Source organism: Natator depressus, chromosome 7 (genome assembly GCF_965152275.1).
Source record: "Natator depressus isolate rNatDep1 chromosome 7, rNatDep2.hap1, whole genome shotgun sequence".
NCBI lineage: Eukaryota > Metazoa > Chordata > Testudines > Cheloniidae > Natator > Natator depressus.
In genome coordinates, this window is record NC_134240.1 from 30,105,534 (window position 1) to 30,127,404 (window position 21,871).

The following is a 21,871-nucleotide window of genomic DNA, read 5'->3' on the forward strand; positions in this document are numbered from 1 at the left end:
GTGCAATGTGCCACACAGATCCCCCTGGCTGAAACTGGGATGGGGGGCCCATTGTTCTGGGCAGAACCCAAACACATGGTAAAAGACAGTACCTGCTCCAAAGACTTAAAAGATGAAGGAGAAGATGGAGGTACAGTGGGGTAAGGGTGCTAGTGAGAGACTTAGGAGACCTAGGTTCAATTCCTTGCTCCACCAGAGATCTTGAGCATGTCTCTTAGTCTCTCTGTGCCTCAATTTGCCCATCTGTAAAATGGGGATAACAGCTCTGCTCTACCTTACGGGGCATAATTATTAGTTAAACTGGAGAAGACGGGGATTAATACGAGAATCGAAAGATGGATAAGGAACTGGTTGAAGGGGAGACTACAACAGGTCATAGTGAAAGGTGAACTGTTAGGTTAGAGGGAGGTTACTAGTGGAGTTCCTCAGGGATTGATCTTGGGACCAATCTTAGTTCACTTTTTCATGAATGACCTTGGCATAAAAAATGGACGTGCGCTAATAAAATTTGCGGATGACAAAGTTGGGAGGTGTTGCCAATACAGAGGAGGACCAGAATACCATACAAGAAGATTTGGATGACCTTGAAAATTGGAGTAATAGAAATGCAATGAATTTGAATAGTGCAAGTCATGCACTTAGGGTAGGGGTGGGCAAACTATGGCCGGCGGGCCGGATCCGGCCAGTCAGGGCTTTGGATCCAGCCTGTGGGATTGCCACCCCCATGGCGCCGCGGGCCCCACACCACTCCCAGAAGCAGCCGGCACCACGTCCCTGCAGCCCCGGGGTGGCGGGGGAGGCAAAGGTCTCCGGGCGCTGCCCTCGCCTGAAGGCACCGTCCCCCACAACCCCCATTGGCCGGGAATGGGGAACCGCAGCCAGTGGGAGCTTTGGGGAAGGTACCCACGAGCGAGGGCAGCGCACTGAGCCCTCTACCCCCCCTCCCCCAGGGGCTGCAGGAACGTGGTGCTAGCCGCTTCCAGGAGCGACACGTGGCCCGGTCAGGCAGGGAGCCTGCCTGAGCTCCGCTGCGCACTGCTGCCATCCTGGAGCCCACACCCCAAACCCCTCCTGCACCCTGCCCCCCAGTTCCCTGCCCTGAGCCCCCGCCGCACCCCTCTTGCCCCCCAACCCCCTGCCCTGAGCCCCCTGCTGCACCCCACACCTCTTCCCACACCCCAACCCCTGCCCCAGCTCTAAATTCATGGCGCTGCATGCTATTTCCCCACCCAGATGTGGCCCTCGGGCCAAAAAGTTTGCTCACCCCTGACTTAGGGCCTAACAACAAGAATTTTTGCTATAAGCTGGGGACGTATCAGTTGGAAGCAACAGAGGAGGAAAAAGAGCTGAATATATTGGTCAATCAAAGCATGACTACAAGCCATCAATGTGATGCAGCTGCGAAAAAGGCTAATGCAATCCTAGGATGCGTAAGGCAAGGTATTCCCAGTCGAGATAGGGAAGTGTTAGTGCCATTATACAAGGCACTGCTGAGACCATGTTTAAGAACAATGAATTCAAACTGGAACAGGTGCAGAGAAGGGCTACTAGGAAGATCAGAGGAATGGAGAACCTACCTTACAAGAGGAGAGGTAAGGAACTTGATTTGTTAAGTTTAACCAAACGAAGGCTGAGGGGAGATATGATTGCTCTCTATAAATACATCAGAGGGATAAACACCAGGGAGGGAGAGGAGTTATTTAAGGGCCAATGATGGCATACACAAAAAGGATATAAAAAGGCCACTGATAAGTTTGAGCTAGAAACTAGACCAGGTTTCTAACCGTCAGAGGAGTAAAGTTCTGGAATAGCCTTCCAAGAGGAGTAGCGGGGGCAAAAAAATTAAACTTGTTTCAATACTGAGCTTGATAAGTTTGTGGAGAGGATGGTACAATGAGACTGCCTACAATGGCATGTGGCTCTTCGGAGATTGCTTTTAGCAAATATCTCCAACCGCCAGAGATGGGACACTAGATGGGGAGGGCTCTGAGTTACTACAGAGAATTTTTTCCCAGGTGTCTGGCTGAAGGGTCTCAACCACATATTCAGGGCCTAACCATATTTGGGGTCGGGAAGGAATTTTCCCCCAGGTCAGATTGGCAGAGACCCTGGGTGGTTTTCACCTTCCTCTGCAGGATGGGGCATGGGTCACTTGCTGGTTTGAACTACAGTAAATGGTGAATTCTCTGTAACTTGAAAGTCTTTAAACCATGATTTGAGGACTTCGGTAACTCAGCCAGAAGTCAGGAGTCTATTACAGGCGTGGGTGGCCTGTGATGTGCAAGGGATCAGACTAGATGATCATGATGGTCCTTGCTGGCCTTAAAGTCTCTGCGTCTATAAACATGTTCAAGGGGAGCGGGAGGTTTCCCAGGCACTACAGCAATACATGGGCCAGGTAAATAGAGAAGTGGATGAGACAAACTGGCAGACAGGATAACTGGCAGATACTACAGTGATGAGGGGGTGGTCATATCTGAAAGACAGACAGACTTCTTAAGCAGTCAGGAGCTGCGACTGCAACACCCAGCGTGAGTGGGCTTGCAATCACAGCACAGCGACTGCAACAACGCTCAGCCAGAGAAACACAAAAGCAGCCTTTGCAGATGGAGTCCCTTCCATTTTTGTTTACTGCACGTTGTTACTGGGTTGTACAGCTCGCAGTTGTGCTGGTGTGTGACCCTCTGACCCCCTTCGCCACTGAGCGGCGAGCTTAATTCTGAAAGCCAGCTGTGTTTTGCACCACACATTATCTCGTCCTCCGCCCCTTCTCACACAAGGAACGATGCAGCAGAAGCAGCCCGATGCCGACATGGAGGAGGAATCCTCGCACCTGTCCCCCGTGGAGGAATCCAAGGCAAGAAGGTTCAGCTGATCAGCGACAGCTTGCAGCACAGCAGAAGTTACTTGTGATTGCAAAGTGCTCCCCCCATATGAGAGAGTGCACATGGGGACTGCACGTTTGCCTGCAGAATGCTCCATTCTCCCTCCCCCCCCCACACACACTCTTGTATATGTGCCTGCAAAGTACTTCCCCCTACACGTGTGTGCAAAGCACTCCCCCTGCACTCTCATGTGAGCACCTGCAAACTGCTCCCCTATGCACACACCTGTGCCTGCAATAAGGTGACAAGATAGCAAGTATGAAAAATCGGGACAGGGGGTGGATGTAATAGACACCTATATAAAACAAAGCCCTGAATATCAGGACTATCCCTATAAAATTGGGACATCTAGTCATCCTAGCCTGCAAAGCACTCCCCCTATTTGTGTGCGCGCACACACACCTGCACACTGCTCCTCACTGCATACGTATACTCATGTGTGTGCCTGCAAAGTATTCCCCCTATAGATGTCCATCTGGCATGTGCCAATTGCTCCCCCGTACGCACTTGTCTGCAAACTGCTCCCCCCTATAAATATCTTCCACTTAAAATCCTCCCTTCCACAGTGCCAGGTGCAAGGGGCTGTATTAGCAGATTCCGAAATCAGCTGATTGTTATGATCCTGGCTCAGAATTGCTCTGGCTTCACCCTGGAAGTCAAAGATGGGAGATTAACTGCCTCTCTACCCACTCCAGTGCAGAGCGACTGATGACAGAAACCCCCAAGTTATCCCAAGGAAAAAAGAGGGGAATTTCATAGGGGGGCTACAAGGTTGTTGTCCAGTGGCTCAGGATGACATTTGGCCACCACATGGAAGACACAAATATAGAAGCAAACTTAGCATGGGAGAACGTTGCTGAGGCAACGGCCTTTGTCCCCCAGGGGATGGTGCTGCATTCTGCCCCACTCTCCAAGATCCAAAACACACATGCTGGCTGGCACTCCAGATGCCGGCACTGATACCAGTGCACTCCACTATCAGGCAGCACAACCTCTGCAGGCACCAGGTAGGATTACTGGCTATCTAGAAGAGTTCAAATTACACCTGATGAGTAATCCTCCTATGGCTCTCTGTGCCTGGATCTCAAAGCACTCTACAGACATGAAGGAAGCCGCAAAGTCTCTGGGTGAGATTGGCCTTATCCCATATTTTTACAGATGGGGAAACTAAGGCACAGGCTGGCCATGCCCACGGTCACATAGCAAGTTGGTGGCACACATGGGAACAGAACACAGGAGTCCCACTTGATCCCCACTCCCCTCAAGGATGTGGGAACAAAAACCAGGCTTCCTGACTCCTTATTCTGCCCATTCTCTCCTCTAACTACTAGACCTACCTCCTCCTTCCAGAGCTGGGAACAGAACCCAGGAGTCCTGAGGGCCCCAGCACTGGTCACAGTGCCAACACCTAGATGTCCTCAGAGATTAAATCACTACCATTTCTCCCAACTATTACTACCCTGGTAAATCATTTATTAGCATGATCCTTTAATAGCCACACTCGAGGGCTTACACATCCTGCTGCCCCACAATCATTAACTGATCAATGTTTATATAATTAGCTAATTAGGCTTTGATTGAAAAAAAAAAAAAAAACTTTCATCGGACACCTCCCGAAGACAAGCTACATTGTATTGCAAGCCAGTAAAGGGAGAGGGACATTTTATTTCATACCAGGCACAGCCGCTATACGCTGCTCTACAGTGATCCCTGCAGCCAGGATAAGCTGTCCTGATCCTGAAGCCAGGGAAATTGCAGACACATTATGCCTTAAAGGAGACTCCATTATGGGTTTGACACAGAATCTACCAGGTCAGATTCTTTGCCCTGGGTTATACAGAGCTGGTGGGATAATAGGATTATTTTCCACTGAACATTTGGATCCCTCTCACACACACTGAAATTTAGATACCAAAAAAATATCAGCCAAAACCAGAAATAATTTAATTTGAAAGTCACATAATGGTGCCTCATGCTCCCATTCTCCTCTATAGGCCAGCCTCCCCGATCAGAGTATGTCTCCCCTCTTGCAGCAGGCATGTGGTACATAGATCCTGGTAATGCCTGGCCACAGTGCATCTTGGGAGATGTAGTTCAGTTGCCTCATGCTCCCCTTCCCCTCTCTTGGCCGAGTTTCTTGGTCAGACTACATCTCCCGTGATGCAGCACAATGTCTCTTCTTGAAAAGGGGAGGCAGTGTATCATGGGAGCCCACAACCAGTCAGGGAGCCTAGCAAACAGAGAATGGGGACATGAGGAAACCAAACTACAATTCCCATGAAACACTGCAGCTGCATTTCCAAATCAAAACATTTTAGTTTTGGGGCATTTGGCTTTGTGACCAAAAAAAAAAAAAAAAATCAGTGTTCCATGGGAAGCAGACAATTTTAAACAAAAATTATGTCTAGCCAAAAACTCACTTCTCCATTAATAAAAAGAAAAGTTTTGACAACAAAATTTCAGCCAGCCCTAGTGTTCTGCAGGAGGCCAGACTAGATGATCAGAATGGTCCCTTCTAGTCGTAACAACTATGAAGCCCACTATGGAAATAAAATCTGTTCTCTCTTTACAATCCAGCCTGAAAGGATCTTTTTGCAAACACTTTTTCTGCTTAAAATATCAGATCTTAAAACACAACTTCTGTTTTGCCAGAGGTCATTTTGGAAGATGAAGGAGGTCTCTTTGGAAGACCATGCAGGGTGGGAGCTCTCTCAGTCCTTATCTGAGGGACTGAGTTGACTGAATGAAAATTAACTTAGTTAAAAAAAAAAAAAAAGGTCTTAATCCAGGAGCAAGAGAGAGTACAGATCCTCATTTCCCTCTTAAGTAGGAGTGGGCCTAGAGGAAACAGCCGTGTGGTCTAGTGGGTAAAGCACTGGACTGGGATTCAGGATTCTGTTCCCAGCTCTGCCACTGGCCTGTTGGGTGACTGTGGGCAAGTCACTTCCCTTTCCCGTGCCTCAGTTTCCCCATTTGTAAAATGGGGCTAGAGCTACTGACCTCCTTTGTGAGCTACTTTGATGTCTACTGATGAAAAGTGCTATAGAAAAGCTGGGTATAATTATTATCATCAGTTACCTTCAAATTGTTATATACATGTGTCTGAGCATTAAGAACTGCACTACTCTTGAAGCCTGGGGGCATTGTCTGTGAGGATAACACAAGACGCATGAACTAAAGTCAAACATGCCCCTGTAGATTTGAAGTCTGCAGCAGCTGGCTGTGCCCCCAGCCCCATTCCATTCAGAGCCCGAATCCCTGACACAGCAAGATTGAGGTTAGAAAGCCGCTGTCAGTTTCAGAGGCAAGGAAGCAGCTGGGAAACGGTCTGGGAGGAAAGGCAGCATGGTGCAAGTCAGCACTGCAAGGAGCAGAAAGTTCCTGGGGAAGATACAAAGCTCTCAGCTAGGCAGGGTGGGACCTGGGCGCACACAGCGATGAGAGGCAGGCAGGACAATCCGTGTCCTGGGCTGAAAAGGAGCCCCACATTTCGGCACAAGAGAGGCAATGGGGAAGCTGTATTGTGAGGAGAGCTCTTCCCACCATGCCATCCAATTCTGAGCTCGTGGGGGAGCAGCATGATCTGGGGATGGGGGGGGTGTATGCTAGATTGGAACTAAGGAGACCTAGATTCTTTTCCCAGCTCTGCCACTGACCTGCTGTGTGACCCCAGGCAAGTTTCTCTCCTACCCTTTGTCTATTTAGACTGTGAGCGTCTCTTCAGGGCAGAGACTGTCTTTTGCTATGTGCTGGTGGGGTGCCTAGCCTGATGGAGGGCCATGCAGCACCCGGTCCAACAGGACCCCCATCTTGGCTGAGGGGTCTGTGCAACACCCAGCACAATAGGACCCTCCACGGATCTTGTCTGGGACCTTCAGTTGCTGCCCTTATACTAATTCGTAACAACATGTTACAGCAGGAAGATCAGTAAGAACATGCTCCAGCGACTTCAACACGCGGGAGCAATGCTCCATTCACACAGCGCTAAGCTGCCAACTTCAGAGCTAAACACAGAGACCTTGCCCCATGAGCTAAATCTCCATCACGGGGGGCAGATCCAGTCTTCCCCACATCCGCTCAGACAGCTGCATCCTCTCCAGTTAGAGACCACTGTGAGAACCAGGCCCACAAGCCCACCCAGCTGATGGCCATCATGAGCCCCACTACAAACCATGCCCTCCTGTCTCAATAGACGGATCAGTTTTCCCACTGTAGTGGTACATCTTTTCCCCTCATCCCATTATGTCCCTCCCCATTTGCCGATACCCAAATCAGACCCTGAGCTCCAATCACAGAGCAGAAAGCCAGACACATCATGCCCCTACACACAGAAGTTAGCACAGAAAACAGGGCCGTAGAGATGACGCCCTCCCAATACATACCAGCACTAGGCTCCCTTACAAACCTGAAGGCCACTTCCAGACCCTACCTCCCTTCCCATTACAGACCAGTACCTGAAAGAGGACACAACCAGTATGATCAATGGTCTCAACCATTCTGAGTGGTCCATGGGATCAGAGAAGGGGTCCCGTTGGGGAGAATGGTCTGTATCATGGGGGTTGTGAGGAGAGACCAATCCAAGGCTGCCAGGCAGCACATCACAAGAGATCTTTCAAGATGTCCATGTCTGCAATCGAAACAGATGATTGGTGTGGCACCAGCAACCCTGGAGTGATAATTACCGGGCAATGAATCTTCACTAACTTGAGAGTTATGGCTGAGATCGCATCACACGTGTACAAAGACAGCCCTAAAGGGCTACACACTCAGGAATGCTGCAGGTGAAAGCTTTGTTGGTAATTAACCTTAACTCTGCCCACTCTGTATCCCCAAGCCCTCACAAAGATGCCCTAAAAGAAAACCATGCCTGCTTGTCTAGTTGGGTATGCCAATGGGTATGGGATGATATAACCCACACACCCTCTTCCCGAGGCAGAGTCCTGTACTGGTATACCCTTATTATTATATATTAAGCCTTCAAGCTTACAGCAATACAGACGAATTAACCCCGCCCCTGCACTACGAACTGTGCCACCCCAATAGAGACTAGTGCAGGTCCTATACACTACACACCACAGCCCCATTTTCCCAACACAGCGCATTACCCAAATACCACAGACTTGTCCATCCTTCCCAGTATAGCCCAGTCTGTCCCCTCTCATTACAACAGCAGAAGACCCACACCCAGTCCATATTGAGGAATACAGACTGGTCCATATTGAGGCAACAAGACCTACGGATGACTCCATATTATGAGGACACAGAGTACTCAATCCAGAGAGATGGAATTGCTCCGCGGTGTCAGAAGGCCAAGGACAGGTCTACACCAAGAGATCGATACTAGTCCATATTAAGGGGTACAAAATCTAAGTCTGGGTCCCTATCACAGAGTTACAGACCAATCTCAATTGGGGAAGGGAACCTGGGCCACAAACTTCTCTATTTTCTAAGGGAAGTGTAATTTATGAGAGTGGGAACTAAGCCAATTCCCACCAGAGGTTGCTCTAGTCCCTACTGGAAGATAGAAACAAGTTCATAATGTGAGGGAAAGGAGATACAGACCAAACTCCCACAATGCTCCTTGCCACACAGTGCCCCAAAGGGCATTAGGGCGGTCAGGTCCAAAGCCTATGGGAGGAGAAGAGAGAAAGGTTTGTATTGGGCATCTGGGACTGGTCCATATGGGCCACGCAGCAAAGTGCCCTAAGATGGTTCCCTGAGAAGGAAATTTATGCATTGGAGTGGTCTGTATTAGGGAGACCCCACAGTGGGTAGAAAGGAGGTGGGTTTGTATGGGACAGCTGGGACTGGTCCAGATAGAGCAATACAGCACTGGGGATACACAGGGAAGCCCAAATCAGTCCCCTGAAGATGTCAGGACCCCTAATATGGACTAGTCTGAGGAGACACAGCTCACTTCCTGACATAGACTGGTCCATATGGCATGATACAGGCTAGTCCCCAAAAGAAGCATGGACTAGTCTGAAAGCCTGGCATTCCATAGGAAGCCCAACTCAGCCCCTGCCAGGGACTGTCCCATATAGGACAATACAATCCAGTCCACACATGAGTGTGAAGGCCTCAGACTGGTTTGTAACGGGGGGAGGAGCAGATCCATAAGGGTAGTAATCCAGGCCAGTCCCCAAGAAAGGTCCATATCAGCAAAGCGTTGCAGTTCAGTCACTGGTACACATGTGGTAATTCAGCCCAGTCCATACAAGGATGACAAGGGAATCTGGTCAATACAGAGAAGGGACTAGTCCATATGGAGCCATACAACCTAGTACATGCTAGGGATGGTGGAGCCCAGCCCAGTCCTTGACAGGTGTGGTCCATACAGGTGATACAGCCTGGTTAAGAAGACTGGACCAAACAAGGAGGAGGGAGAGTCCAGCACTGGTGCATATGAGGGGATTCAACCTAATCCATATGGGGAAGGGAGGGAGGAACTGGTCCATAACATGCAATAAAGCCCAGTCTATACAGGATGGGGAGCAACTGGAATATACAGTGAGGAGAGGCCTAGCCCTGGTCAATATGGGACCGTACAACTTGGTCCATGGGGAAGGAGCAGAAGAGGTTCATATGGGAGGGAGCCCAGTCCTGGTCAATACAGGGGATGGAGAGAGTTCATCCCTGGTCTATGCAGGAGGGGAGGAGGGGCTGGTCCAAATTCTGGAGGTGCAGCCCTGATCCATACAAGACAATAAAGCCCAGTCTATAGGGGAAGGAAATAGTCTATATACAGGGATAGTCCATACGGAGAGAGGAAAGGCTGATTCATATGCAAGGGGAGGGGGGTGTCCAGCCCTGGTCCCTACAGGGGGCAGGAACTGGTCCATACAAGGGAGGGGGGCACAAGCCATGGTCTATGAAGTGGGAGGGGCTGGTCCATGAGGGGGAGGGGGTCGGTCCAGCCCTGGTCCATGCAGAGCGGAGGGGCTGGTCCATATGGGGGAGGGGGTGTCCAGCCCTGGTCTATGAAGTGGGAGGGGCTGGTCCATGTGCGAGGGGGTGAGGTCCAGCCCTGGTACGTGGAGGGCGGAGGGGCTGGTCCATATGCGAGGGGGTGAGGTCCAGCCCTGGTCCGCGGAGGGCGGAGGCGCTGGTCCATACGGGGGAGAGGGGGTCCAGCCCTGGCCGATGCGGGGGGAGGGGCTGGTCCATATGGGGGTGCCGGGGCCCCAGCCCGCCCTGTCCCAGCGGGTCCTTCTTACCATACGGCGCGTCAGCCACTTGCTCCCCAGCTGTCAGATACCAGCCACCGCAACTTCCTCAGACGCCTCCGCCCCCTCTCAGCCTACCCCGCCCACCTGGCTTCTCATTGGCTGTTCCATTACGAAGCCACCTCCCATTGGTCGCTTTTGCCACACCCCCATCTCCCCTCGGTCGCGCCCCCAGAGCCCGATCTGTGGCCGAGCGGACCTGTCACTCACCGGTTCAAGCCTGGCGCCAACCCTCCCCCCAGTGACTTGAACACCTCTCTATTGGCCGCCCCTGGGATCCGATGCCTGGCATTGGCCAGCATCTCTCATTCCTTTTTTCTATTGGACAATGTAAATGTCAATCGGCGTCCCAGAGCCCCGCCCAAAGGGTGGACGTGGCTGCACCATAGTGAACCCGCCTCCACCTAAGAACGGCCATTGGCCGTCCGACTAAGACCTCTCCTGCCGCAATTGGTTGGCGGAAAGAAGGGGCGGGCCCCAACGTAGAGGGCGGAGCCGAGTCATTCATTCTGCCAGCCAAGCCGGGAGCACGTGACCGTAAGACGGGCCCCTCAGCTGGGGAGGTGAGGCGCGTGCTGAACGAGTGTGGGGACAGTGCCTGGGCGCTGTGGGCGGGCAGGGCGGCGGCTGCAGGGGACCCTGCTCGAGGCTGCACGCTGGCTGGGGCGCCCCTTAGGGGCGGGGCGGGACAATCCCCCTCCCCAGGGTCGCTAACAGCCAAACAGCGAGCGGCGTCAGGCTGCAACAGGCGGAGGGGGGAGGACTGTGCCCCCAGCACCGCCCCCCTGACATACCCTGGGCTGCCCTCTCGGGCTTCCCACCTTCCACGTTGCAAGGCCGCTGCGCCAGGGCCCTATCATCACCGCAGGACTCCGGCGCTCTGGGGACGGTGAAGTGGCTCCTGCGAGGCAGGCAAAAGAACCCAAGGTGACCTGCCTAATATAATCAGGGCAGGGGAGAGCTCTCTGACTCTGATCCTGGGGGAATCCACCTTCACTGTGCCTAGCCTAGGGCTTATAATGCACGGGGGACTTGTTCTGATTCCATCCACCCGCATTTCTCTGTCCCAGCTCACCCCACGCCACCCTTGCACTCTCCCTCTCACACATACGTGTCCTTAGGATCAAGGCCCTGCTGGTGAGCCCTTCTGCTGCAAGGTGACTGGGAGATGACAAAGGGATGGCATTATTGGTAGCTGCTCCTCCACACATCATAAACCTGGAGTGGGTGATGGAAATGAACCAGCACGTGGAAAAGAGAAAGGAGATGCTGAGGGGATCATCCCAGGCAGCAATCCCTGCTGGGAGCACTGCAGCAGTGCAAATAGATGCATCATCTCTGTGCCTATTTTCTGCAGCTCTGCAGTTTGTGCTTTTACAGCTCCTCCCTGAAAGGTGTTAGCATGGCACAGTCCTCTCTCCGTAGGCAGGTTGAGCTCAAGATGGCTTGCAAAGCTAATGGGGGTCAAGGCCTACAGAAAACCCTGCTGCTGCAGGAAACAGAGGATTAGAGCTCAGCAAGGGATGCTCACCCTTGTAAATCAGTGCTGTCCCCAGAATGATGCTCAGCAGGGGGCACACTCCCCTCACAGTCAGTGCGGCCGCCCGTGCCCCAGTGCAGCAGTAGAGGGTGCTATGCACTTTATAGTACTGCCTTTTGGAGAGGGACGTATAGCCAAGCTCTTCCCCTTACAACACAGCTCCACTGAGGGTCTCTTTCTGGACTGTAGCCCCAGAGGTCACTGCAATTAAACACCAGAAAGAGAAGCTCTGATCTCCCCAGCACCCTCTGCGGGGCAGGGCTCCCTTTCCACGCATTTGCTGCTCCCCTTTTCAGCACCATCAGAGATCTGATTCTCCACGGAGTATTTACAAATACTCAGGAGTCACACACAAGAAGCAGCAGCATGGGGACACGGCTGCATCAACTCGCTTGGGGGGGGCGGGGCGGCGGGAGTTGCTTTCCCAGTGGGACCATTTATTCAGGACTCAAGATGTTATTCCACTGTATGAGTTATAGATGTGAACAAGAGAGACTGCTTTCCATTCCTGCTGCACCAATGATGCAAGCACTGGAGCAGATTTAATCCTTAGTAAGTACTGTATTTATATTACAGCATCATAACAGGCACTGTACAGACAGGCCTAGCTCAGATCAGGTCCCATATTGCACAGACCCCAGCTGAGATCAAGGCCCCTGTTGATCAGGCACTGCACAGACCCTACCTGCCACGAGGGCCCCTGTTGTGTTGGGAGCTGCACAAATCTCAAGCCAGGATTAGGGGCCCTATCGTACCAGGCGCTGCACAGACACACAGTCCCTGCCTCACAGAGCTCAGTCTAAATAGGCAAAGGGTGGGAGGAGAAACAGGTGCAGAGTAGGGAAGGGTCTTACTCATGGTCACCCAGCAGGTCAGTGGTGGGAATAGAACCCATGTGTCCTGAGTCCTAGCCATTGGGCCAACTGTGCTGCTGCTGTCCCTGAGAGCCAAGGTGCAGGAAGCAAGGGTAGCAGTTTCTTGATCTCTCCCGCCGTGCTGCTTTTTTTAAGCAACGTGTCGATGGCGGGGGGGGGTTAGCTCAGTGGTTTGAGCATTGGCTTGCTAAACCCAGGGTTGTGAGTTCAATCTTTGAGGGGGCCATTTAGGGATCTGGGGCAAAAATTGGGGATTGGTCCTGCTTTGAGCAGGGGGTTGGACTAAATGACCTCCTGAGGTCCCTTCCAACCCTGATATTCTATGATGTTAAAACAGCTCTGGGCATGTGCCCATAGACTCTGATGTGTGTTGGGGGAGGGATGCCGCAGGGGCTTACCAGGGTCTTGCCAGTCATGTACCTGGGAGCTGCTGGACTGGGAGATGGGATCGACTGGGGTATGAGAGCAATAGGATATGGGGAGCAGCTGGGATCTTAGTGCAGTGGAAGCCCAGGGCCTGGCCAGCAGATAGAGAGGGAAGTGGTTTGGGCGGGTGGGAGCAGGCTCATGCTCCATTTTCCACAGGCACCCTGTGACAGGCTAGTCCCCATGGCCCATGAGCACACAGTCAGCTGGTTCTGTGTCAAAGGACCAGCCCCACCCCCATCCCACACAGTCACCAGGTCCCCCTTCTCTCCCCCCCTCGCCAGCCTCTCATGGGCTAGACTCACAGTCAGTGTCACAACCAGCTTCCTTCAGGCACCCAGCTCCCCCAGCCCCAGCCTGGAGTTGCCCTGGTGCCCATTTCTCCCTGCGCCAGGAGCATCCCTTTCTGTCTAGTTCCCTTCCCAGGGGTGCAGCAGCATCCCGCAGGGCTCTAATATTTACCCTCTGAAATGCTGACCTCCCACCTCACCCTTCCCTCAGAAGGGACTGGGAGAAATTGGGATTTGAGAGCAGCGGAGATAGGAGCAGCTAGGAAACCAGGGCTAAGAGATGTTGGGACTGGGAGAGACAGGGGTCTCCAGTTACACAGCCCGCTAGATGCCCCTTACTCTGCAGCTTCAGTTTCCCCCTTTTGCTTCATGTCCCTCCCTCAGGAGCAGTCAGCCCCAGCGACAGCTGCTCTGAGCCTCCCTGCACCAATCTGGGAGGTTAGGGGCCTGATGCCTGAAAATTTTGAAGGGAGGTTTGGATCTGGACTCCAGTTTTCTTCCCAGCCCAGACAGGGTCTGATTATGGCACCTTGAAAGCACTTACCCAGCGCTTTCAAAGCACTTTACTGAGGCCGTCAGTATAATTACCCCTATGTGACAGCTGAGGAAGCCAAGGCACAAAGAAGGAACATGACTTGCCTAAGGTCACTGGGGTGGCACCAAGGAGCCCCAGTCAGATGCCAGGACCCCATGTGCCAGGCACTGCCCAGAGATTACCAGACCAGCCAGCTGCAGCAATAAGGCATCAGGATCCAGGCCGGGGGCTCTACGCTGCTGACACTGTTCCTGCTCTCTGCCCATTAGACCTTCATTGGCTGCTGCTACAGCAGCAACATGTGACCCCACGGGCAAGGTGGAGGGACTTTTGAGGAGTAGCAGCACCTACCTTTGACCCCAGGGGCTGAGATTTGCAGGGGGGAGAGAACTTTGTGATAAGGCAGCCAGAGCAGGGACCTTTGGCCCCGTGGGACTGGAGGGGGAAGGGGAATTTCCGTAAGAGGCCTGATTGGATGGGGTGGCACCCACAGGGGTGAATCAGCAACGGGTGAATCAGCCAGAGCAAAAAAGGGAAGCTAGAGCCACTTGCCCTTGGGGATCTGGCCAGGACAGGAGAAGCATCTGGCCTCTGCGGGTCAGCAGAGACAGGATCAGACTCGGTGCCAGCTCCGGATCAGACCACTCCCACTCCAGAGATGGCCCATGGCAGGAGCTTCCGGAGAGCGTACTCCCTCCGTACCCCCAAATCCCCCAGCCTCCTGGATTCCACCTACGGCCGGCTGGAGGACACCACCCTGCCCCACGTTTGGGGGGACAAGACAGAGAGCTCGGACAAGTCTAAGCAGAGGGGAAAGGGGAGAGCTGTGAGCCTGAGGGGGTGGAAGAGTGGGGTGGAAGAGCCCCCAGCTGAGAGGACCCTCACCCCAGGGGAGATGCCGCACTCACTAAGCCCCGATGATGGGGAGCTGCTGATTGGAGAGGCTCAGAGCAAGGGCTCTCACAGGATGAAGCAGTGCAAGAAGGTAACAGCTTGGAAACCCAGGAGGGTGACATGGGTTGGGTTTGGGGGTGCACTGATGGGAGCACCCAATGTTTTCCTGGCCTTCCCACCAACCCCATCCCAGCCTAGATTTTTCCCAGCATTCCCTCTGATGCCCCTCCTTCCAATCTCCTCCAGTGGTGGCATTTTCTGCCCCTTCCTTACACCCTTCCACACCTGACCCAGTTACCCCCTGTACCCATCTCCAGTCCTAACCCATCTTCCTCCCCTCTGATCCTGTGATGTCATTACCCCCTCTGCCTTTACCAACCCCCAGCTCCACTCTCTTCTAGCAGTGGTATTTTCTACCCCTCACCTCAAGGGGTGCTAATTTTTTTACTGCCCTCTCATGGTTGGTGGCAGAGGAATCTGCAGGCCCCCACCCCCTGGAAGGCTGTTAATGGTTTATGCTAGGGTTCGGTTTCTAAAGAGTTAATACATGACAGCTGATGATGCAAGTGTGTAAAAGGCATGAAGTTATAAACCCTGCCAGAAGAGGGCATTATACATTGTTATAAGCCTTTTGATCTGTCAGGCTCTACCCATTTATTTAGACCTCTGTTAACCCTTTATCCATGGAGAGGAAAGGTGCTCTGGGTGTTAGCCAGCAACTCAGACTGGGTTAAATTCCCTGGTCCACCACCCAACTTAGACAAGTTTTAGTTATACAGTTGGGGAAACTGAGTCAGAGGCTGATGACAGTAGCCTTGCCCTGCCTTGCTAGCACCGTTGTGAAGATAACTAAGGGTTGAGAGACCCTCAGGTAATGGTGGTGTGAGATGGTCTCCCCCAAGTCTGGGGCCAGATCAGAGCCAGCACCCCCTGGAGGGGAAGGTCTATTCCTCTCCTTCCCCGCAGCCAGCCTGCCTGTTTCCCTCCCTGGTTGCCCCCACAAGCCAGACAGTGGTGGGGTGCTGTTAAGCCTTTGGAAATGGGGAGAATTTATCCCGCTTCAGGGGATGGGGGGGAAGGAGGAAAGAAAAATAGCCTTCTAAGCAGGACTGGGTGGGAAATGGTTGTCCCATCCTATGACAATTTGAGATTTCAAAAGCTCTTCCCCCCCCCGCCCAAACCCACACCAGAAAGTTGGTGAACCCAATTGAAAACAGTTTTGAGTCCGATCCATTGAAACAAAACATTTCAGTATTAAAGTCTAAACGAAGTTAAATGTCAAAGAAAAAATGGCTTCAAACCAAAATATCAGAAGTTTGTTGAACAAATATCAAGACAGGACATTCCAGGCCCCTCCGCCCCCAATGTTTTATCAAGTCAGGAAATTAATCAAACCGATCCTTTTCACAAACAGGTTTGATTTAAACTAATCAGCATTTTTGGGTCAAGAATGTTTTGTTGACTAGCTCCCAGGCATCTGTAACAGAACCGCCCCTTAGCAAAGGGCAGCCCTCTATAGTTCAAGTTGAGACTTGCTTTCTGCTTAACATGTGGTTTTTGTAAGTTCTCTAAAATCCATCAGCTGACTCAAATGGTCTTGAAAAAATGGCCATGCCTCATGGGGGCCTTGGCTAGAATTAGCACTACAGCTATGGGTTCTTTGAACAGGGATTTACAAGATAGAGCCCCCTAAGATATCACATGGTGCATAAGCCTTCTGGTTCTTATTAGGGAGTGTTTTGATCACAATAGTGCCTAGAAATCCCCTCCCTATTTCTCACACACTCCTCACTAGCTGTATTGGGGTGGCACCTCCAGACCAGGGTCTCATTGGCCCTAGATGCCGTACTAAACTAGAACCAAGCAGTAGTCACTGCCCTGAGGTGCTTAAACCTCTTGGAGGTTTAATACCTTTGTTATCTCAAAGCCTCAGGGAACAGGGGCCTGGTGAAATGGGTGAGCCAGGCCCATCAGCCTCAAGATGGCCAGTAGCCTAGGGATCAGCCACTGCTCACGGGATATTTGGGATTATAACAGGGCAGGAAGCTCAGAGGTGTAACCCAACTCCTGACTGGGCTGAGAACCCCCTAGAGGGGAAAAGGCCACAGCCCCTTCACCATGCCTCAGACCCAAACCTGCTCCCCCTTCGGGCACATAAAAGGTTGAGGCCTCCTCACAGCTGGGTCCTGCCAATCGCGCCACAGACGCTTGCAGTGACAAGCCACCCTTGCTGAGGGCTCCGTTAGGTACATACAAGCTCTAGACCCACCCCACCATAGTCTTAAATATAGGTCCAGATGTCACTGTTCATAGGTTTTCCCAGGACTCTTGTCCTTCACCATCAAGCCCAATCCTTATCCCATCTCACAGATTCCCCAGGGTTCCCCCAAAAATGAAGCTTAAACAGCCTTCCCAGTTGTGGGGTTTCTCATCAGTCCCAGGTATTTAGCGTCCACCCCACTGGGCTCCTATCTGTAATTCCACCTTGGGCTTCCCCAGGATCCTGTCCCTTAGCTCAGGGGCCTCCAGGGCCAATCCCCTGAGCCTTTCATTGCTCAATAGCACTTCTCCGCTGCCAGTAATCACCCAGCAGTTTGCCCCTGCTTCCCCCATCTAGGAGTTCGCACAGCCCCACCCCTAAGATAGGCCTGCAGAGAGCATTTTATTAGAAGCTTCCAGCCCCTCCTCAGCTGGGACTGATCACTAACTGAGCTGGCCCCAGGTAGAATTAGGTGAGCTGCTAAACTGTCCCTGCTGGGAAGCATCTAATTAGTCACAGGGGCCTGTACTCATTCCCTCTTAAGGGGCCTAGCACCCGGTGACAGGCTGGATTGGAGCCTTTCCCTAGAGGGGAAGGTCCTGTATCTGACCCCCTGCCCCAGCCAGTTCCCCTGCCCTGAGGGGAGCCAGATGAGAGTCAGATGGGAGCCAGCGTCCCCATTCCCAACACCCTGAGGCAGCCAGTCCCCTGGCTTGATGGGTACCGATTCACCCAGCCTGTCTCAACAGAAGCAGTTCTCAGCTCAGCCAGGGGAATCTCAGCCTACAGCCTGCTGGAATCCCAGCTGTGACTTTGTCCCCAGCTTCCGGCGGGCAGCCCCTAGGCCAGCCCCACTTGATACCTGTTGTCATGGCCTTTGCGTCTGCCTTGGGGCCGTGGAGGAGGCAAATCATGGAGAGGTCCCATCAGAGCACACCCTTCCTTGGCCTTTCACCCCGTTCTCTACCCTCCAGCAGGTGGACCGAGCCCTCCGCAGAGGCTGGGAGACCTTCGTGGCTAACCTGTACAGCGTGACGCTGAGCCGCCCAGCTCCCCCCTCCGAGGCCACCCCGTCACCAGTGAGAACATGTTGAGGAACCAGAAGAAGAGACAATGACTCTGGGCAGCTCGGCCAGTCCCAGAGACATGAACTTCCTAGAGCAGCATCAGCCACTGATCTGCATATTGGCTGCATTGGGCACGGGTTGCTTTTTTATAACAACTAGAGATGGGCCTGGGCCACCCATCCAGATCCAGATCAGTCGATCTGTCCCCCCCCACTGATCCATCATCCATCCATCCCCGTATACACCTCTCTGTCTGCCCTCATATACACTTAGCTATCCATCCATCCCCACAGACACCCCCGCCTATCCCCATATACACCTCTCTGTCTGCCCTTATATACACTTAGCTATCTATCCATCCACCCCCACAGACACCTCTCTGTCTTCCCTTATATACACTTAGCTAGCTATCCATCCATCCCCACAGACACCCTTCTATCTATCCCCACATACACCTATCCAGTCATCCATCCCCACAGACACCCAGCTTTCTATCCCCATATACACCTGTCTAGCCATCCATCCCCATAGACATGTCTGTCTATCCCCATATACAACCTATCTATCCCCCATACACCTATCCATCCCCATAGACACCCGTTTGCCTATCCCCACACACGTCTGTCTATCCATCCATCCCCATACACCTCTATCTATCTGTACCCATATATCTCTCTATCTGCCTGCACATGCATCCTCCTCCCTACCTTCGTACGTACCTATCTCTCTAGGTTTCTCTCCCATGGGCCAGGCTGGCTAGGGTCCAAGTTCCCAGTCCCCTCGCTGGTAACCTGGGAACAGAAATCTCAGCTCCAACTATGTTTCTCCCACTAGGCCCCCCTCCAAACCCACAACCGTCAGTGCCACTCCCCAGCCTTTTTGGTGCTCACCTAGCCGGAGCTGTAATGCCCAGGCAGTGTTTCCCTGCATGTCAGCAACCACGAGGGAGGGGGTGTACAGCCCACACTGTAAATAGTCTCCGACTCACAGGGTCTCCCCGTATTATCTCCACCCCACGTTAACCTGCCCTAACACAGCAATCCAACCTGGCAGGCCCCGCCACAGGAGCATGGCGCTAAGGGACTCAGACTATCTCCTGCGTGGAGGGGAAGGAAACAGTGATTTTTCAAGGGGGTTGATTTTTCACTGGGCAGAGCCACCAGGACTCCTTAGTGGGCCCCCTTCCCAGTGCCAGGCCCAGAGAGGCCCTGCCCAGTGCAGACAAGGCAAAGAGTGCTTGATGGCAGGCAAAGTAGTGATTCTATCTGGCCACCCCAGGCCCACACACTTGGGGGTCAAGTGCTCTTGCTAGCAGGGGGGATACAAGTTGCCCCCTGGCAGCTCTTCAGTAACGGGGACCGAACCAGTGCCCTCTGGATCTAAATGAACGAGCCTCTCCTGCCTGAGCTAAAAGCCAGGGCTCTGCCAGGCTCCTCAACCTGTGTATGTGGCCCAGCCACCACTAGAGGGGGACAAAGCACCACGCTGAGTATCCCAGGGGTCTGTGGCCCTGGTGGAATGAAGGGTTGCCATGTTTTCAGCATTGTATGAACGGTCCTTGTAACCTGATGTGCTGCACACCCTGCGCTAGTAAACCCTGAAACCCCACCACGGCACCTGAGCCTGCTTTCATTGCCACCCCAGATGTGGCCCCTTCTGCCATGAACTAGGTTAGAGGGATGGGGCAGCGGGGCTGAGGTGGCACTGGGCCATCACCACTGTCCAACTGAGATCCCCCACACACTGAGCCAGGGGCCCAAAGAAGGCAGAACACTCCTCAGCCCAGGCCACGTGACCAGGAGCCAGGACTCCTGGGTTCTCTGCTTGGATCTAGGAGAGAAGTGGTGTCCAATGATTAGAGCAGGGAAGCTGAGAGTCAGAACTCTCAGGTTTTATTTCAGAGTAGGAGGTGGTGGGAGGGGTCAAGTGGATACAAGCAGGAATTGGGGGCCAGGACACCTGGGTTCGATCCCTGTGATTAGCAAAGGAGTGGGGTCTGGTGGTTAGAATGGGGAAGCTGGGAGTTGGGACTCCTGGGTTAGGTTCCTGAATCTGAGAGAGGCTGGGCTCTCAGAGAGGATGGGCTGGTTAGAAAAAAAAGAATTGGAAGGCAGGACTCCCAGCTTTCCTTCCCGTTTGCCCCCCCATTAATGATATGTACCATTGCTGTGAAGTCCGCAGGTGGGAAAGTGCACTGTGTTATATAACTGAGAGCAAGTTGTAAGTAACACAACTCCCACAGAGCCAAAGTCCACCACTCAGGGCTGTCAGCCCAAGGGTGGCGAGCTCTGGAAAGGCGCTAACACAGTAGGAGCGTTGCACCATGGAAATCTTCCCCAAGCCACATTGGGAGCTGTTTGCCTTGTACCAGTCAGGCCCCTGGGGGCGAGGGGAAAAGCCAGAGTCTCCAACCATCACCCGCTGCTACAAATTATACACGGATTGTTTCCTCTTTGGCCTGAGCAGTTCACAAACAATCAGAGTTTTGTAGAAGAAATGCGAGATACGAGTCAGGTCTATTCTGGGGGTAGTTTTGTTTATACATTTTAAAAAATGGACCCAGAGTGCTGCTGTTGCTCTTGACACAGTACAAGCCCCCAACAGATCAGGACAAATAAGAGAGTTTTTGATTTGCTGGAAAGTCTTTATTTAAAAACAAACCACATCCACAGGACCACTAGGTCTACTCCCAGCACTGCAGGCTGGAACCTGCTGCTTTACTTGAGGGCATCACAACAGAGTTGGGGGGAAAACTCCCCCACTCAGCAGCTAAAGCAAGAAGGGAGGGAGGGGTGGAGCACAGTTCCATCCCAGAATACTCTGGGTAACCCCATTAACTCTATCACGACCACTTTATTACAGCTAGGGCTCATCATTTTATTTTTAGCGTGCACAACGTGCCAGACCTAGCTACGTACCCACTGCAGCTTGGGGGGGTGGGGATGTTGCACCAGCTTGTCACTCACAGAACACAGTGAGTACCAGTAGTGGGCTCACATGCTATTTAAATGGATACCACCCTATTCCTATACACGGGTCACATCTGAGGTGCAGTGGGATATGAATTTTCTCTGCAACTGAGGGAGACCCTGCAGATTTTAGAGTAACCCAAAGTGGCCAGTAGATGACGCTTGGGCTCATTTTATTTCTGCTCTTTAGCCAAATCTCTGGCAGTGTTATGGATTGTAAGGGCAGAAAGGACCATTATTAGCATTTGCGGGGCAACAGCAACCACCAGCCCCAGGCACGGGCCAGGACCCTGTCCACTAGGCCCTATACAGACACAGAACAAAGCTGGGGCCTGCCCCAAAGAGCTTCTAGTCTAATCCAGCCTCCTGCAGAACAGTTCAGAGCATCCCCCCAGCCATTCCTGCACCTAGTCCAGAATGGTTCTTCGAGCCAGAGCACACTTAGCCCTTGGCCAATATTCAGGGTCCTGCCTCTGCTCCTCCCACTTCAGCCTGAACCCCATCCCCTCCCCCTGAGCCAGCTACTCCCCCACCTTTGGGCCACATCAGAGAGAGTGCCTCTAGGAGGGAAAGGCCCCTCATGTTCCAGTCCCCACCCCACTGAACCAGCCTGGCCCTCCACCCTGGGGCCCAGATGTAAAGGTCCGTCCAGCTCCAAGCAGTTTGGCTCAATCTGAGTCAGGTTGCCGTTCAGGTCAGGCCAGCACTGTCTTTACCCTGGGAAGCAGGCATTTCTTTATCACAACTCAAGATGGATCCAGCTCATGCTGTCTGTCCACCAGACCCACAAAGCTGCCTGTTGCCACATGTCTGTTCAGCCCACTGGGCTTTTAGACCTTATTCATCTTCCCCATAGTGCAAGGTAGCTGGGATCAGAACTCCTGGCTTAGCCCTGTTCTCAGAT

General features: G+C 52.7%; 2 protein-coding genes across 5 annotated transcripts in view; one reads left to right on the forward strand and one right to left on the reverse strand.

Annotated features, from left to right (window-relative positions):
- The window catches only part of PC (pyruvate carboxylase), a 230,986-nt gene extending 220,804 nt beyond the window's left edge, over nucleotides 1–10,182 (reverse strand). For all 4 annotated transcript variants that reach the window (XM_074957840.1, XM_074957842.1, XM_074957841.1 and 1 more), the window contains exon 1: nucleotides 10,103–10,182. The gene's annotated coding sequence lies outside the window, so the exon portion shown is untranslated. The remainder of the gene's footprint in view (nucleotides 1–10,102) is intronic.
- A 3,496-nt stretch (nucleotides 10,183–13,678) lies between these two features.
- On the forward strand, nucleotides 13,679–19,605 carry C7H11orf86 (chromosome 7 C11orf86 homolog). Its single transcript, XM_074959730.1, has 2 exons — nucleotides 13,679–14,762; nucleotides 17,906–19,605. The coding sequence occupies exons 1-2, from the start codon at nucleotides 14,436–14,438 to the stop codon at nucleotides 18,023–18,025; spliced, it is 447 nt and encodes a 148-aa protein (XP_074815831.1). The 5' UTR covers nucleotides 13,679–14,435; the 3' UTR covers nucleotides 18,026–19,605.
- Nucleotides 19,606–21,871: the final 2,266 nt, after the last annotated feature.